Source organism: Halichoerus grypus, chromosome 11 (genome assembly GCF_964656455.1).
Source record: "Halichoerus grypus chromosome 11, mHalGry1.hap1.1, whole genome shotgun sequence".
NCBI lineage: Eukaryota > Metazoa > Chordata > Mammalia > Carnivora > Phocidae > Halichoerus > Halichoerus grypus.
Genome location: NC_135722.1, coordinates 70,689,904 through 70,707,633, shown reverse-complemented (window position 1 = coordinate 70,707,633; position 17,730 = coordinate 70,689,904). Strand labels below are relative to the sequence as shown.

The 17,730-nt window shown below is 37.0% G+C and overlaps 1 protein-coding gene and 1 long non-coding RNA gene across 5 annotated transcripts in view; one reads left to right on the top strand and one right to left on the bottom strand.

Moving 5' to 3' along the window:
• Nucleotides 1–201: 201 nt before the first annotated feature.
• NAALAD2 (N-acetylated alpha-linked acidic dipeptidase 2) overlaps nucleotides 202–17,730 on the bottom strand; it is a 70,632-nt gene continuing 53,103 nt past the window's right edge. For all 4 annotated transcript variants that reach the window (XM_078058669.1, XM_078058670.1, XM_078058672.1 and 1 more), the window contains 4 exons: nucleotides 15,954–16,218; nucleotides 13,393–13,474; nucleotides 12,168–12,260; nucleotides 202–550 (listed from right to left, as the gene is read on the bottom strand). In XM_078058669.1, the coding sequence (XP_077914795.1) occupies nucleotides 361–550; nucleotides 12,168–12,260; nucleotides 13,393–13,474; nucleotides 15,954–16,218 (630 nt within the window). In that variant the 3' untranslated portion in view covers nucleotides 202–360. The remainder of the gene's footprint in view (nucleotides 551–12,167; nucleotides 12,261–13,392; nucleotides 13,475–15,953; nucleotides 16,219–17,730) is intronic.
• On the top strand, nucleotides 6,572–17,110 carry LOC144379453 (uncharacterized). The gene is made up of 2 exons (XR_013442518.1): nucleotides 6,572–6,864; nucleotides 12,568–17,110. It is a non-coding gene; the product is annotated as an uncharacterized LOC144379453 (long non-coding RNA).

Below are 17,730 nucleotides of genomic sequence, written 5' to 3'. Positions count from 1 at the left end.
AAGAAACTAACAAATTCTTTTTCAAAGTGTTTGTACTGTTTTACATTTCTACCAGCAATGTCTGAGAGTTCCAGGTTCCTTGCCATATTTTATTTAAGGGAATTTTCAGATACTTTATGTGTTTCTGCCCCATGACTGGAGGTTTTTTGTTTTAACACTTCGGTGATGAAGTTATGAATTTTTAAAGAGCCAAAACACCTCTTTACAGATGGACAGGATGGAAGTCTAAAATCAAAACATGACATGAAAAGCAAGATTATAGAATACTCTGGCATCATGAGTTATCAAAATACAAGGAAGAATTTTATCCTCAGACTTTCAGTAACACTTTAAATGGTTAGCCACTTGGCTGACACCTTACTATAATACTTCTGTCAGAGTCCCTGCTGCTGCTTGAATTGTAAAGGCTGCAATAGAAATGTGTTTCTTTACTTCTGTCCAGGCTGAACGAGGGTCTTCTTTATTTTCAATATCAAACATAGCATCGTAGATCCCAGGAAATGATTCTCCAGCATATTTGTTGTGGCTACTTGGAGCGAAGATGATGTGCCTACCAGAAGAAAACAGATGGCAGGTTGAGCTAAAGAGTATACATAACATTACATTTTATACACTTCTCGAATTCACTCCCTTTTGTTAGACCCCATCTTAAGAATGCTGTCTCCTCCTGGCATTCACTTTAATTCCAAAATGAAGACCTATAATTGATTTAAGATACTTAATGTAACAGTATAATTTTAAGCAAAGAAATGTGACTACGCATTCACTAAGACTTAGTTTCATAAATCATGTTGCCAACCCATACAAATGGAAGAAAGTGTGTTCTTGTAAGTTGTGTACGTCAGTTGTCTGATTGCCAGCAGATACCCAAACAGTGGTAACAAGTATGCTTTATGGATATATTTACTGAGAGAAGTGTGTTGCCTTTTTTAGAGATTCAATAAGAATAACACTTGTTCCCAATACTCTTTAAAAAAATCAATAAATAAGGTTGTATTCCCAAAATATAGATGAGGATAATGAAGTTCATTCCACAAAGATAAAGCTGTTATATATGAATTGCCTGCAGTCACATTTAATTTCTGATCTAGAAGGAAAGTTTTGCATTTGATTCCCTAAGTACCTGGAGAAATCAAACTACTTCTCTTTCCAAAAACTGGAATTCTGCCTTCCAGAAAGGGACGTATTTTATTAACACTATTATCAGGAATTAGGCCCAACAGTCAAATCCTGCAGCTTCTTCAGGATGTAAATCTGTCTCCGAGACAATGTGAAACTATGTAAGTATTAATGATTAACTAGAAATTTATAATGCAAATCATTTAAATTATCCAAAGTACATCAGGATTTATTTTTTTAGGTTTTTTTATTTGACAGAGCAAGAGAGCACAAGCACGGGGAAGGACAGAGGGAGAGGGAGAAGCAGGCTCCCTGCTGAGGGCTCCTGTCCCTGACATGGGGCTCCCCCAGGACCCCTGGATCATGGCCTGCATGGAAGGCAGATGCTTAACCAACTGAGCCACCCAGGTGCCCCAGTACATCAGGATTTATTGCTCTTGGCTTTTAAATTTTAATATGGCCTCAAATGGATCTTCCTCATTAAAGCCAGTATATGTGCTGAACTGTTTATAAACACTGATATTCTGACCTATACATGAGTTATTACAAATAAAGTTTGTAGCTATTCATTAGTATACTTGTCCTTTACTGGAGAATTGTAAAAGCAGAGTATAGTAAAAATATATGGAGATACAAGGATTATACAAACCTGGTTTGAATCCATGAATTGGCATCTAATAGTCCTGTGGTCTTTCACCTTGGTTAAGTTCTTAGGTATTCTATTCTTTTTGATGTAACTGTAAATGGAATTACTTTCTTTATTCCTCTTCTTGATAGGCCATTATTAGTGAATAGAAATAAAGTAGATTTCTGTATATTGATTTTGTATCTTCACCTTACACTGAATTTGTTCATTCTAACAGTTTTTTGGTGGATTCCTTAGGTTTATCTATATATAATGTCATCTGCAAACAGTAATGGTTTTACTTCCTTCCAATATGGATGCCTTTTTCTTGCCTAATTGCTCTGGCTATGACTACCCATACTGTGTTGAAAAGAAACAGCAAGAATAAGCATCCTGGTCTTGTTCCTATCTTAGAGGAAAAGCTTTCAGCCTTTTACCATTAAATATGATATTATCTGTAGGTTTCTCTTATTGGCCCTTTATTATGTTGAGTTACATTTCTTCTACTGACTTTGTTGAGTTTTAATAAAAATGGATGTTGAATTTTGTCAAATGCTTTTTCTGCATCTGTTAATGTGGTATATAACATTGATTTGTGGATATTGAACCATCTTTGTATCCCTGGAATAAATCCCATTTTGGTACCATGATCTTTTTAATATATTGCTGAATTCGGTTTCCTAAGATTTATAGAGGATTTTTGCTTTTATGTTCATCATATTGGCTGGTAATTTTCTTTTGGCATCCTTGTTTGATTTTCCTAGCAAGGTAATGCTGGCCTTTTAAAATGAGTTTAGAAGTGTTCCCTCTTATCTTTTTTGGAAGAATTTGAAAAGGATTGATACTGATTATTTTTTCAGTGTTTCATAGAATTCATTGGTGAAGCCATCTGGTCCTGGACTTTTGTTTGTTGGGAGGTTTACGATTACTAATTCAATTTTCTCACTAATAACTGTTCTATTCAAATTTTCTGTTTCCACATTCATTTCTTCATGATTCAGTTCTGGAAGGTTATATGTTTCTAGAAGTTTGTCTCTATCTTCTAGGTTGTCCAATTTGTAGGCATATGATTGTTGATACTAGTCTCTTATTTATTTCCATGGTATTAGTTGTAATGTCTCCTCTATTTATTTGAGCCCGTTCTCTTCTTGGTGAATCCAATGAATGATTTATAAATTTCATCTTTTCAATCAATCAGCTCATCTTATTGAACTTTTCTGTTGGCTTTTTAGTTTCTATTTCCTTGATTTCCTCTTTGTAATTGCCTTCCTTCTACTAACTTTGGGCTTTGTCGTTCTTCTACTTCCTTGGGGTGTGATGTTAGGTTGCTTGAGAGTTTTACTTTTTTCTGAGATGTAGGGTATTCATTGCTGGTGACCATCAATCTTAGAACTGCTTTATGCATCTCATAAATTTTGCCATGTTGTATTTCCATTTTCATTTTTCTCAAGGTATTTTTTTGTCTTTTAATTTCACTGACCTATTAGCTGTTTAGTAGAATGTTAGTTGCCACCTACTTGTGAATATTCCACTTTTCTTGTAATTGATTTCTAGTTTCCTACCACTGTGGTCAAAAGAAAAAAGATGCTGGATGTTTCATTCTTCTTAAATTCATTAAGACTTGTTTTTTTTGGCATAACATATGACCTATCCTGGGGAATATTCCACATGCACTTGCAAGAATGAGTGTTTTGCTATTGGATGGAATTTTCTGTATATATCTTTTCATTTCATATGGTCTCATATGTGATTTTTTTGTTTGGAAGCTAGCCATTGATGTGTGGTATTAAAGTCTCCTCCTATTCCTCCTATTGAACTGCTGTTTCTCTTTCGGTCTCTTAATAAACCTATATGTTTAGGTGCTTTTATGATGGGTACATAAATACTTACAAATGTTATATCCTCTTGTTTGACCGTGTTATTATTGTGTAATTTCCTTCTTTGTCTCTTACTGCAGTCTTCATTTTGAAATATTTTGTCTGATACTAGCATAGCTATCCCTGCTTTCTTTGGCTTCCATTTGCATTCTATATCTTTTTCCATGCCTTCAGATTTAGTCTGTGTGGGTCTTTACATTTGAAGTGAGTCTCTTCTAGGCATGATATAGATAGGTCTTGTTTTTTATTCACTCAGCCACTTTGTCTTTTCATTGGAGCATTTATTCCATTTACATTTAAAATAATCCGTATGTACGTACATACTGCTATTTTGTCAGTTGTTTTCTTGCTGTTTTGTAGTTCTCTTGTTCCTTATTTTCTTGTGCTCACCATTTGTGGTTTGTTGGTACAGTATGCTTAGATTTTATATTTCTTGTATCTAATACAGGCTTACCTCATTGTGCTTGAAAGATACATTTTTTTTTTTGTTTTTTTTTAATTGAAGGTTTGTGGCAAAGCTGCATGAAGCAGGTCTTTTGACACCATTTTTCCAACTACAGTTCAGTTATTCTTGTGTAGCATTTCAAACTATTTTATTGGAATACATTTGCTAATACAGTGTTATTAGTTTCGGGTGTATAGTAGTAATTTGACAGTTGCATACATTAAGAAATGCTCACTGAAGTAAGTGTAGTCACCATCTGTCACCAAAGTTATTATACTGTTATTGACTGTATTCGCTGTGGTGTACTTTTCATCCCCGTGGCTTATTGATAACTGCAGATCTGTACCACTTAGTCCCCTGTTTTGCCCATACGCCTGCCACCTTCCCTTCTATCAACCACCAGTTTTTTTCTTGGTTCATTTGTTTTGAAGTGAAATAGTATGGTATTTGTCTTTCTCTGACTTATTTCACTTAGCATAATACACTCTAGTTGGGTGCATCCGTGTTGCAGATGGCAAGATTTCATCCTTTTTTAGGGTTAATATTCCATTGTATATATACCACATCTTCTTTGTTTCATCTGTCAGTGGACACTTAGTTTGCATCCCTATGTTGGCTGTTATAAATAACACCGGTAAAATAAGGACACATATATTTGTATTTAGGTAAGTATATATACATTTAATGTTTTCAGGGTTTTTTGGGTAAATAGCCAGTAATGGAATTACTGGATCATGTAGTATTTCAATTTTTAATTTTTTTTTTTTTATATTTTATTCATTTATTTGACAGAGAGAGAGACAGCGAGAGAGGGAACACAAGCACGGGGAGTGGGAGAGGGAGAAGCAGGCTTCCCGCTGAGCAGGTAGCCCGATGTGGGGCTTGATCCCAGGACCCTGGGATGATGACCTGAGCCGAAGGCAGATGCTTAACAACTGAGCCACCCAGGCGCCCCAATTTTTAATTTTTTGAGGAACCTCCATACTGTTTTCTCTAGTGGCTGCACCAATTTGCATTCCCACCAACATGGACGAGGGTTCCTTTTTTCCACATCGTCCCACATTGTTGCCAGCATTTGTCTTTTTTTTTTTTTTAAAGATTTTTTTTAATTTATTTATTTGAGAGAGAGAATGAGAGAGAGAGAGAGCACATGAGAGGGAAGAGGGTCAGAGGGAGAAGCAGACTCCCTGCCGAGCAGGGAGCCCGATGCGGGACTTGATCCAGGGACTCCAGGATCATGACCTGAGCCGAAGGCAGTCGCTTAACCAACTGAGCCACCCAGGCGCCCAGCACTTGTCTTTTTGATGCCAACTGTTCTGACAGTTGTGAGGTGATACCTCAGTTTTTATTTGCATTTCCCTAATGATTAGTGATGGGGACCACATTTTTCATGTTTCTTGGCCATGTGTACTCTTTGGAAAGATATATATTCGGGTTCTCTGCCCATTTTTTTAATCGATTATTGGGAGCTTTTTGTTGAGTTGTATCAATTATGTATTTCAGATATGAACCCCTCATTGGATAGATCATTTGCAAATATCTTCTCCCATTCAGTAGGTTGCTTGTCATTTTGTTGGTTTCCTCTGCTGCACAAAAGCTTTTTAGTTTGATACTCCCAATAGTTCCTTTTTGCTTTTGTTTCCCCTGCCCAAGGAGGCCTATATGGAAAAACATTGCCAAGGCCAGTGTATTAGAGAATGCTGCCTAGGTTGTTGGGTTTTTTGTTTTTGGAGTTTTACGGTTTTAGCTCTCATTTATTTAGGCATTTAATCCATTTTGAGTTGATTTTTGTTTGATGTAAGTGGTTCATTTCATGCTGCTGTCCTATTTTCCCAGCACCGTTTATTGAAGAGACTCCATTGCACAGTCTTGCCTCCTTTTTTGTACATTATTAATCATATAAGCATGGGTTTATTTCTGAGTTCTCTATTCCATTCCATTAATCTGTGCGTCAGTTTTTCTGCCTGTATCATACTGATTACTATAGCTTTGTAGTATATCTTGAAATCTGGGATTGTATATACCCTCCAGCTCTGTTCTTTCACAAGAATTGCTTTGGCTATCTGGGATGTTTTTTGTTGTGGTACAAATTTGAGGAGTATTTATTCTGATTTTGTGGAAAATGCTGTAGATATTTTGATTGGGATTGCATTTGTTTTTATTATGTTCCATTTTAGAATCTAATACTTTTCAGAGTACAGATCTTTCACCTCTTTGGTTAAGTTTACACACAGGTATTTTATACTTTCTGAATCAATTGTAAAGGAGTTTGCTTAATTTCTCTTTCTGCTACTTTGCTAATAGTATATAGAAATGTAAAAGATTTATGTGCATTGGGTTTGTATTGAATTCACTGGTTCTCATTTTTTGGTGTGTTTAGGTTTTCTGTATGTATTACCATGTCATCTGCAAATAGTGACAGTTTTATTTCTTCCTTACCAATTTGAGTGCCTTTTATTTCTTTTTCCTGTCTGCTGCAGCTAGAACTTCTAAGACTGTGGTGAATAAAAGTAGCAAGAGTAGGCATTCTTGTCTTGCTTCTAATCTTAGAGGAAAAGTTTTCAGTATATCTCACCATGAGTATTAGGGTATGTGGTGGTAGGTCTTATATGGCCTTGCTCTAAACCCACTTTACTGACAATTTTTTATCATGAACAGATTGCCACAGCCACTCTACATAATCAGTCAGCAGCCATCAACGTCAAGGCAAGACCCTCAACCAGCAAAAAGATTGCAGCTAGCTGAAAGCTAGCGGCTGCAGCTAGCTGATGGTTAGCATTTTTTAGCAATAAATTAAGGTAAGTCCATTTTTTTAGAAATGCTCTGCACACTTTACAGTATATTATAAACATATCTTTTATATGTACTAGGAAATCAGGAATTTCCTTTGACTTGCTTCATTGCAGATACCTGTGACCTACCGTGCAGTTTATCAGAGGTATACCTATGTGGCTTTTGGTTTGTGGTTTACCATGAGCCTTACATATAACAATCTATTGATTTAAAGCGGACTTTCATGAATATTACGTTTAACTTTGAAGGCATTCTAAAGCTCTCCCTTCTTACTCTTATCCACCCCATCACCAAATTTTGTTTTCAATGTCACATTTTACTTCCTCTTAATTTTGTGCATCCCTTATTGCAACTCTTGCCTTAACCTTCATACTATTTAATACGTTACCTTTACTGTAATGTTTATCAGTAAAATTTTCACTCCGTTTTCTTGTTACTAATTAGCACCTTTTCTTTGCAGCTTTTAAAGAACTCCCTTTATCATTTCTTATAAGACCAGTTTAGTGGTGATGAATCCCTTTAGCTTTTGTCTGGAATACTCTTTCTCCTTCAGTTCTGAATGATAATGTTGCAGAATATTCTTGGTTGGAAGTCCCCCCCCAGCACTTTGACTATATCGTGCCAGTCCTTTCTGGTCTGCAAAGTTTCTTCTGAAAAATCTGCTAGATATCTTATGGGCGTTCTTCTGTACATAACAAGTAGTTCTTCTCTTGCTCCTTTTAAGATTCCTTGTCCTTGACATTTTAATGATAATGTGTTTTGGTGTGGATCTCTTTTGGTTCCCTGGATCTGGATGTTTCTTTCTCCAGATTAGGGAAGTTTTTAGCCCCCTTCTCTCCCTACACTGGGAATGATGTTTTCTGGAAGTCCCTTAAGCTTTTTGGTTTTTTGTTTTCTTTTTTGTTTTTCCTTGCTCTGTTAGCATGAACTCCAGTGTGCCCTGTCTTTGAGTTCAGTGATCCTCTCTTCTGCTTCATCTCGTTTGCTGTAAACCCCCCTAGTGTATTTTTCAGTTCAGTTGTTGTATCCTTCAGTTCTGTGACTTCTATTTGGTACTTTTTTCAGTTTCTCACTGTGTTCATCCATTGTTCTTCCAAGTTTAGTTAGCATCTTTATGGCCATATTTTTAATTCTTTATCAGGTAGATTATCTCTGTTTCACGAACTATTTTTCTGAGGTTTTTACCTTCTTTCATTGGAATATATTCCTGTTAATTCATTTTTTTTTTTTAAACTATGTGTTGGTTTCTGTATGCATCAGATGAAACAGCTACCTCTCCCAGTGTTGAAGTAGAGGAACCTTTTCATTTAACCTTGCTGTATCTCGTTTGTTTCTCAAATTTTGTGATTGTCCCAGCAGCCTGTTTTTACTAGCTCCTGGTAGTTGAGGGTTTGGCTTCCACAGTATGCAAATATGTATCATCTTGTGGGAGCCAGGTGATAGGGAGGTGTCCCTTAGACACAGTAGTAAAAATTGGGGCTCCAGTTGATTAGATGAGTTCCTTACTGGAATATACCAGCAAGCTGTAATAAAGAAGAACACAAAGATGGTATTGCCCCACCTTACATGGTTTGAGAGCATTTCCATAGGTCTCTAGAAGAGTGCCAGATCTGAGGCCTGCCCTACAGCAGGTTGAAGCTCCAGGGTAAGTAAATAGACTCTTTTACAAAAAGAAGAGGATATGTGTTTCAGTCTGCCAGGCAGAGTGAGAGCACAAAAGATAGCACCTGCCCTCCAATGTCCCTGGTAAGGTTTACAGTTAATCCTTATGTATGTTTAAGTAGAAGCCTGCCCCTCAGGCTGTAGCTGTGATGATAAACTTACAGACCTCTTTCACTGGAAGACTGAGCTGCTTGGGTCTGTTGCCTATGTAAGACGTTTTTCTCCACTGGTTCCAGTCTTATGGGACCTGTGAGCATTGCCCTGCTGGCCACCAGAGCCAGGCAATGTACAGGTGTGCCCTGGCAGCAGCTGCAAAAATCAGGGTGCCCGAGAAAGGTATAACCTCCTTTTTGGGATATGCCATCAAACTGGGGCAGGGCAGAGGGGGGAGTGTAAAAGACTTTCCATCCTAGATGTATGCCAGACCAGAAGCTTTCTCCTTAGGCCAAAGCTCCTGTACAACCAAATGGGTGTTGTTCTTAGAGAAAACTCAGCCTGCTATCTGTACGGTACCTTGGTACAGTCTCAGGGCACCCAGGAATGCAAGCCCCACAAAGGGCATCCCTGGGCAGCAGCTGTAAACACTAAGTACAAGACACAGGTAAAAAGCTGCCTTCCAGGAGATACTGGTGCTCTGGAGCTCAGGAGAGGAAGAACACAAAGATGGCACCCACCAGCCTCTTCCAGGTGATGCATTAAGATTAGCAAATGAATCTTTCACATGAAGTCTGCTTTTCAGAGGGCTGCTTCTGCACTGGACCCTGTGGCAAATGAGTCCATGCAAGCCCTTTAGGAGCTGTTTGTTCACTGTAGCCCTTTGGGTCTCTTGAATGTGAGCACTGTTGGCTTCCATAGCCAGATGTTTTGGAGGCTCATCACTCAGGTGCAAGTCTTAAAAGCTGGTTTTACCCTGTTTGAGGTATGAACCCTTCACTCCTCAAGGGAGAAATTCTGGGTTTGTAAATTCCCTCCTCATTGTGGGTTGTGTCCCTGGAGATGGGTGTATGGCATGATTAGTTCTTGGTATGGCCTTTTTCTTGTTTGATATGAAGGAGTTGTTCAGCTGTTCAGTTGTTGTTCTTCAGGTCTTTTTCAGAGGAAATTGTTCCATATGTAGTTACAGCTTTGAAGTGTGTCCATGGGAGGAGTGGAGTTCAGGATCTTCAGACATTGCCATCTTGTACTGCCCTAGCTTTAGAATATAGCCTTAATATTCAGTTAATAATTCCAAATATATTTTTAAAATATACTGCAGTCTTTTTGGCAGTTACTTACATTTAGAATGCGTTTAATTCTGTGACCCTGAAATCCACATACTGATTATATAGATATTAAAACAAAAGTTCAAAAGGACACAGGCAGTATTTTTACTAAAAGTAAATGGGGGAAAAAGCAAATTGAATTAAAAAGTCAACAAAGAGTTTAAAAATTATACATGCATGCCAAACAGTGGAACACTATACACCAGATAAGAAGAGCTAAAACTGTATATACTGACATGGGAAGATCTCTTAAGATAAATTGTTATGCAAGTCAGGAAACGACAGATGTTGGCGGGGATGCGGAGAAAGGGGAACCCTCCTACACTGTTGGTGGGAATGCAAGCTGGTGCAGCCACTCTGGAAAACAGTATGGAGGTTCCTCAAAAAGTTGAAAAGAGAGCTACCATAATGACCCAGCAATTGCACTACTGGGTATTTACCCCAAAGATACAAATTAGTGATCCGAAGGGGTACATGCATCCCGATGTTTATAGCAGCAATGTCCACAATAGCCAAACTATGGAAAGAGCCAAGATGTCCATTGACAGATGAATGGATAAAGAAGATGTGGTATATGGATACAATGGAATATTATGCAGCCATCAAAAGGAATGAGATCTTGCCATTTGCAATGACGTGGATGGAACTGGAAGGTATTATGCTGAGCGAAATAAGTCAATGAGAGAAAGACATGTATCATCACCTCACTGATATGAGGAATTCTTAATTTCAGGAAACTGAGGGTTGGTGGAGTGGTAGGGGGTGGGAGGGATCTGGGTGATAGACATTGGGGAGGGTATGTGCTATGGTGAGCACTGTGAATTGTGTAAGACTGTTGAATCACAGACCTGTACCTCTGAAACAAATAATACATTATATGTTAAAAAAGAAGATAGCAGGAAGGGGAAAATGAATGGGGAGACAAACCATGAGAGACTATGGACTCTGAGAAACAAACTGAGGGTTTTAGAGGGGAGGGGGGTGGGGGGATGGGTTAGCCTGGTGATGGGTCTTAAAGAGGGCACGTACTGCATGGAGCACTGGGTGTTACACGCAAACAATGAATCATGGAGTGCTACATCAAAAACTAATGATGTATGGTGATTAACATAACATAATTAAAAAAGTTAAATTGTTATGAAAAAAGCAAGATGCAAAATATATGGTCCCATTTATGTAGCTATAGATGAATAAATATATAGATATATACATGTGTATATGAAACATTGATTTTCTTTAAAAAGAATAGCAAATGGCTGGGTGTGGGTTATAGAAGGGAATGCTGAAGGAGCATGGCCCCTTTTTATCCTGCAAGCCTCTATAGAGTCTGCATTTTGAGAAAAAGAGGTTTTGCTTATGAATAGACTAATACAGGCAAGAGAGGGTTATCCCTCTCTTGCCTGTATTATAAATCTAATATGTAGATTTACTTTCAACTTTTTATTTGACATGTAAATACTTAACTGATGGCTATTTTACTTGTCTCCATAAATAATTATATTCATATTATTTATCACTTTATAAAAATAGCAGCCATTTACTGAGGTTTAGGTAAATATTTTGCCCAGGTTACTTAGTATGAGCCAGAGCTGGACTCTAAAAGCCTGAGCTTATAATTAAACGTTAATACTAGTCACTAATACTTAAAGCTAACATACAGAACTGTCTCTGGTACATCAGAGATGATAAACAGCCTCACAAATTTTCACCAAGGAACTGCAGTTTAAGAGATACCTTAAAAAACTGGAGACTGTGCAAGCACACAGTCAAGACAGCGAAAGAAAACAACATAGAGGTACAGATACAAAAAGAGGATATTGCTTCAGCAGAATGTGGCAGCCATCTTCAAAAACCTAAAATGTTCTATGGAAATCTAGATTTACCCTATATGATTTTGGAGAGCTGAACAGGGTCAGAGGGAGAAAATTACAGGGAAAACGATCTTTATGAAGAAAACTTTGTTAACATAGACATTTCTTAAAATGAAATGGACTTCCTCATAAGGTAGTAAGCTTCCTATCACTGGAAGATTCAGAGGCTAAATAGCTACTTACCTCAGATGCTATAGAAGAGATTAATGTAGAACTTTGAACTACGTAAGCTCTAGGATTCCCTTTAAAAAGGAGTCTATAGCTTTTAGATTTTCTTAGTTATTTTTCTACTACATTTATCATTTACATTTGCAGCAAAGCAATAAACACGAGGTTAACTTTTCTGATACTACAACTTATACTACTATACATAATCTTACCCATATTCCCCATAGCATACATACTCATCTTCGGTTCATCTGATGAGAGCAGTTTAAAGCAGACTTTGGGCAAGCTGGTTTTGGTCACAGTGAAGTATTTAATGTCCTTTAGTGAAAGGTGTTGCTTCCTTACCTATAGAACCGCCTCCCTGGTAAACCAAGGGGATCGATGAATGCTCTCTCCAGGAGCATCAGTTGGTCATTCATGATTCTCACTGCAATGGGACTTTGAAAATAAGAGTTATAGTTACTTACCATGGAACTATATTTTATTTTTTTTAATTTTATTATGTTAAATACATTACATCATTAGTTTTTGTGTATTTTTAAATAATACAGGATAAAGCATGGAAAAATAAACTTCTAAAATCAACAGATTTTTAAGAAAATGCAGATTAACAGTAATGCTTTATATGTAAACTACATATAACAACGGAGGCATCTTTCTAATATTCATAATAAGAGAGACCTATTGGAAATGGTTCTTTTGTCAAGACCATAGAAAGAACAAAGACATTTTTAATTCTTTCTAGGAGGAGAGCTTGGCCTCCTGCAGAGGCAGATGGGGTGTACTATCAAGTTAATGCCACTGAGTAAAGGCTGAACAACAACAAATGAAGGGAAGTCGCAACAGTCTGCAAGAAGAGTTGGGGAAGGGGGTAGTTGCACATCATGGGCAGGGAATCCCCTTTCATACTTGGAATCTGCCAACTCTTTTTGGGGTGCTACATAGGTTCTCTGGGCTTTCCTACAACCCGAGGGAGAGAGAGAAGCCCCTCAAAATGAAGGATACATCTTGTTGCCAATATGGGCGGTGAAAAAGCTTATTCTAATTGGGTCTGAACAAATAAATGTGACCTGGACTGCAGTGTGGAACAATTTATGCTTGTTAGATAATGCTTTAAATACAACTTTTTCATTGTATTTCAATCTAAAAGTGCCAAGCAGTTAAATGAAATGCAAAAAAAACTTCTGCACTTGGTCAGGGAAGTATTGGGACTGTAGTGAAATTCATACTACAAATGCACTTAAACCATGGAATTGTGAATTACCGGCTATCCTCCTTGGCCCTTGTCTTAGAATGAGTTTTTAGTCTACCATAGAGTAATGCTTCTCAAACTTCAATGTGAATACAAACCATTCTGGAGAGTCTTGTTAAAAAGCACGGAATTCTAATTTAGTAGGTCTTGGATGGCGTTTGATACTCTTTCTAACAAGCTCCTAGGTAATGCTGATGCTGCTGGTTTATAGACCGTAGAGCATTGATGTAGAGTTGAATGCTTACAAAGTGTACACAATTCATTCTAGTAATTAGATCACTTTTCAAAATGATGGGGAGCTTTACATTTGAAACTTACTTATTAAGATCAACTTGTGTAAGTCTTCTATGAAAATCTGAAGCAGCATCTGAGAAGTTCTTCACAGCAGAAAATAAAGAATCTTTTAAAAATGCAAAAGTGGAAAGTCAGTAAGAGGAGCTTATTTCACATGTTCACTTCCCTGCCCACCCCATTCCAGGCTGATATGAGTGAATAGATACTGAAACAATGTTGAGCCTTCCTGCAGATCCATGGAAATTATCAGAAAATTTGTAACAAAGAAACAGTAGATAAAATAGAAAATGACTAAATTAGTTCTTCAGGAAATAACTTCCAAGAGTCTAGGACATAAATAATTCTTTTAACTCCTAATTTACCAGAAATGCATCATTCATGTATGTACTCCTTCAATACTATTTATTGGTACAACATCTATATGCCAGATACAGCTCTAGATGAGTTATGTTCCTGCAATTATTATAGACTAAAACAATTATTAATCCCTCTTTGTAAAGAGTGCATTTAAGATCTTGTTTAAAGGCCACCTGTGACAAGCTGACATATGTGGATACAAATAGGATCGGGTTTTGTCTGGTCAAGCTTTTCTAGTTTACAAAGATTCTAAGGAAAGTGAGAAGGTTCTCAGTATATTTTTTATTACAACCACCTATTTATCATTTTGCATCTTTTCTAAACCGAACATTAACAGAAATTGATTTCCTTCCTTCCTTAATCCTGTGAAGCAGGGGATACAATATTCATTTTACAGATAGAGCACTTACTGTTCCAGACACAGGATAAGGCCTTTTTATTTTTTTTTTTTTGTCCTAAATATCCTTTAAGCTCTAATTAGTATTGCTGTTTTAAAAACCATGTACCAAATAATCTAATAATAGGTATTATCGAAGCTAAAGAAAAGTATTGAAGGAATTTTAGATTTCAAATGAACCACAATAGTCTAGATGGGTAAGAAATGAAATGTACCCCTGATATTTAGTAACAGGTGAATAACTTCGGCATAAGCAATTTCAGTAGAGTAGGAAGACAGTTCAGTGGATTGGTAGAAGGAAGTAAAGAACTGGAGACTGGGAGTGCAGATTATAGATCCATCCCATCCATCATTCCTTCATTAAAACATTTTCTGAGGGTCTGTTTTTGCCTGGCAGTAAATGACGGATTTTGATTGGGAAGGGAGTAGGGCACATTAGGTAGAAGAAACGTTTATAATGAATGTTTAATGCAGATGGAGTGTCACCAGTGAGATGGCAAGTTGGACAATATGGGGGGTATTAACATACATTAGGCTAATTAACCTGTGTCAACAGAGTCCTTCCACTTTAACTCTGTGCTCTCTCTGTAGGATCCTGACTTCAGTTGATAAAAAGTAATTCAAAAGAAAAGCAGGGCATCTAGGAAAAGAAATGGATGCTGGATAGCCAAAGAACTATCAATGTCCATCTTGCTGTGGGCTCTGCTTATTCATTTCATTTGCCTCATCATTCTCCAATCGCTCATGTAAACACAATTTCCTAAATTTTCTTCGCATCATTTTATCTAGATCTTAGTACCTGCTGCTCATCATAACTTTGAAGATGACTAATTTGGATGTAGTAATATTCAAAAGCCACTACCGACTACTCTGTACTTACTCTGTGTCCCACTGTACTCTGTACTCCTACAACAACTTGTCCCTGGCATTTTGGTCTTCTCCCTCACATGATATTCTGTGCTCTTTGAGGGCAATGATTATTTTTCACACATCCTTATATCTCCCAGGAAATAACACAGAACTTGTAGATGGTAGACACTGAATACAAATTTGACAATTTTGGTATATACTAAGAAGAATATGTACTCCCAGATTAAAAGAAAATGGTTACAATAAAACCCTACTAGTAAGTAACATTCATGAGCATTAAGTGTCCAGCACCATTGTTTCTATATATTAACCAACTGAATCAGGCACAGCAATCTTGGAAACATGTTGTATTCTTTACTGTTTCACTCCTAAGAAAACGGATACACAGAGAGGGGCCACGGCCCTCTCCCAACATCACACAGTAATTTAAATATTAGAGCCAGGATTTGAACTGGGTAACTGCTTCTAGACCCAGTGCTCAGTGCCACTGCACTATATTTCATCCCTGCTTTGTAGGGATTATGTAGTATAGAACAGTAACTGCAAAATGGCTATGAAAGAATGCTTAAAACCATGTAAAAAAAATCCTCCATGTAGACAAATATATGCAATAATAACAGTAATTACCTATGTAGTGGAATAGGTTTTCTCTGTTTTCCCATCTTTGTGTAGTAGTGTTTATTTTACTAGTATTTTTAACAGTAAAAATATTTTTAAAGGCAGCAACACAGGGAAAATATTTACAAACCCAACGTTTATAGCACAGACTTAGCAAAATGGATTCATCCTACAAATATCAGATGAAATTACGTTCTTTAAAAGTGTTTAGTTTTTTTCCCAGAAGTTGGAATTAAGTGATGCAGGTATATATTCTGGGATCAAAGAGTGTGCACTGGTGACAAAAGGAGACAGTATCTTAAAGCTCCAACTTAAAGATTATAAAATACCCAGCCATTCTTACCAAATGATACTCCGTGGTCTCTCAATTGTTGGTCATGTTTCTTAGATAAATTGTAGATACTTGTTGCATAGTTTTTCAAAGCTTTTGCATAGTCTTCAATATTGAAAGGAATGATTTCAGAGTCTGCAAGCTCATAAACCAGTGCTCCTCGTAACTGAGCCACAGAAAGCTGTTTTTTAAATGTTGGATCATAAAAATTCTCTACTAATTCAAACGTCTCATAAATCGTATGGTATACTGGGTAGCTGCTGTATTTATCTGTTTTCTGGGGGAGAAAAAAAGGCAGGTACTAAATACAAACATTAAATATTCACATTACAGGATTCATGTAATCATAAAAATGACTGCAGAAGAAAATACAACCATATGGCACCCTGAGTTTTATCACAACGAAGCAGAAAAAAGTTAAAATCTAACTATAACACTATCACCATACGTTCACTAGTTTAAAATTTTACTGTTTTATAATTCACGTAATCTTCACTCAGAATACTTCTGGAAAGTTGTCTTTATTGTATTTCTCATAACTGGAATTAAGGAGTACATACTCAAACTGCGTATTAGCACAGTTTAAAATTATTTATCAATTGATTGGAAATGAAAGGTTCTGGGCGGCCAAGAACCATATAGTTGAGGAATTCGATATTTAACCACCTTGTCTGCCTTTCCAAAGTGTATAACCAAATGCCATTTACCCTTTTTTATATAATTAATGGGCTACCATGATAAATTACTACATAGTGGTATTTTATGTAAGTACTTTTTGACTTCTTAGGGCTGCCTTTCCTAAGTTTAGTTTTTGTTTATCTGCTCCTTTGGTTAATATTTTTATTGCTTTTAGTATCACTAAAAGGAATCCGTGTGTCAGTCTCTGTCTAATACTCTGCTTTTAATCCACAATGTCTTAGAAACTAGATAGATTTGTTCAGATTGATGACAGAATATAAAAGTGAACAGGCCTTGAAAGAGTTTAATGAGTATTAGTATACAGATTTATGCATTTATTTTGGGTTATTTTAGAGCTGTTTTTGCTTCCATCTGTGTTCTCAGTCACATTCTGGATAGTCAGATTTGCAAGAGGTATGTATTCTAGACAAGCAAGATGTTGGTGTACTGTGATTATGATCTGAAAATTATTAAAGTCTGACAAATCTGAATTTACTGATGTAATGTTCAGTTTGGTTTATCACATAATTTATAACATAATCAAGCAGACATGGTATATGTTGGCATATCCTAGGACTTGTATATTATCAATGTGTTTGAGTAACAATGGTGTACACTAGTCAGTGCAGAACTGAAACGAGAATCAACTAAAAATCAGGAGGAACTTGTTTTATACCCTCATCAAGAGCCCTGGCCTCAAAAGACACATGAAAAAGTGCTCAACATCGCTTGGCATCAGGGAAATCCAAATCAAAACCTCAATGAGATACCACCTCACACCAGTCAGAATGGCTAAAATTAACAAGTCAGGAAACGACAGATGTTGGCGGGGATGTGGAGAAAGGGGAACCCTCCTACACTGTTGGTGGGAATGCAAGCTGGTGCAGCCACTCTGGAAAAGAGTATGGAGGTTCCTCAAAAAGTTGAAAATAGAGCTACCATATGATCCAGCAATTGCACTACTGGGTATTTACCCCAAAGATACAAATGTAGTGATCCGAAGAGGTACATGGATCCCGATGTTTATAGCAGCAATGTCCACAATAGCCAAACTGTGGAAAGAGCCAAGATGTCCATCGACAGATGAATGGATAAAGAAGAAGTGGTATAT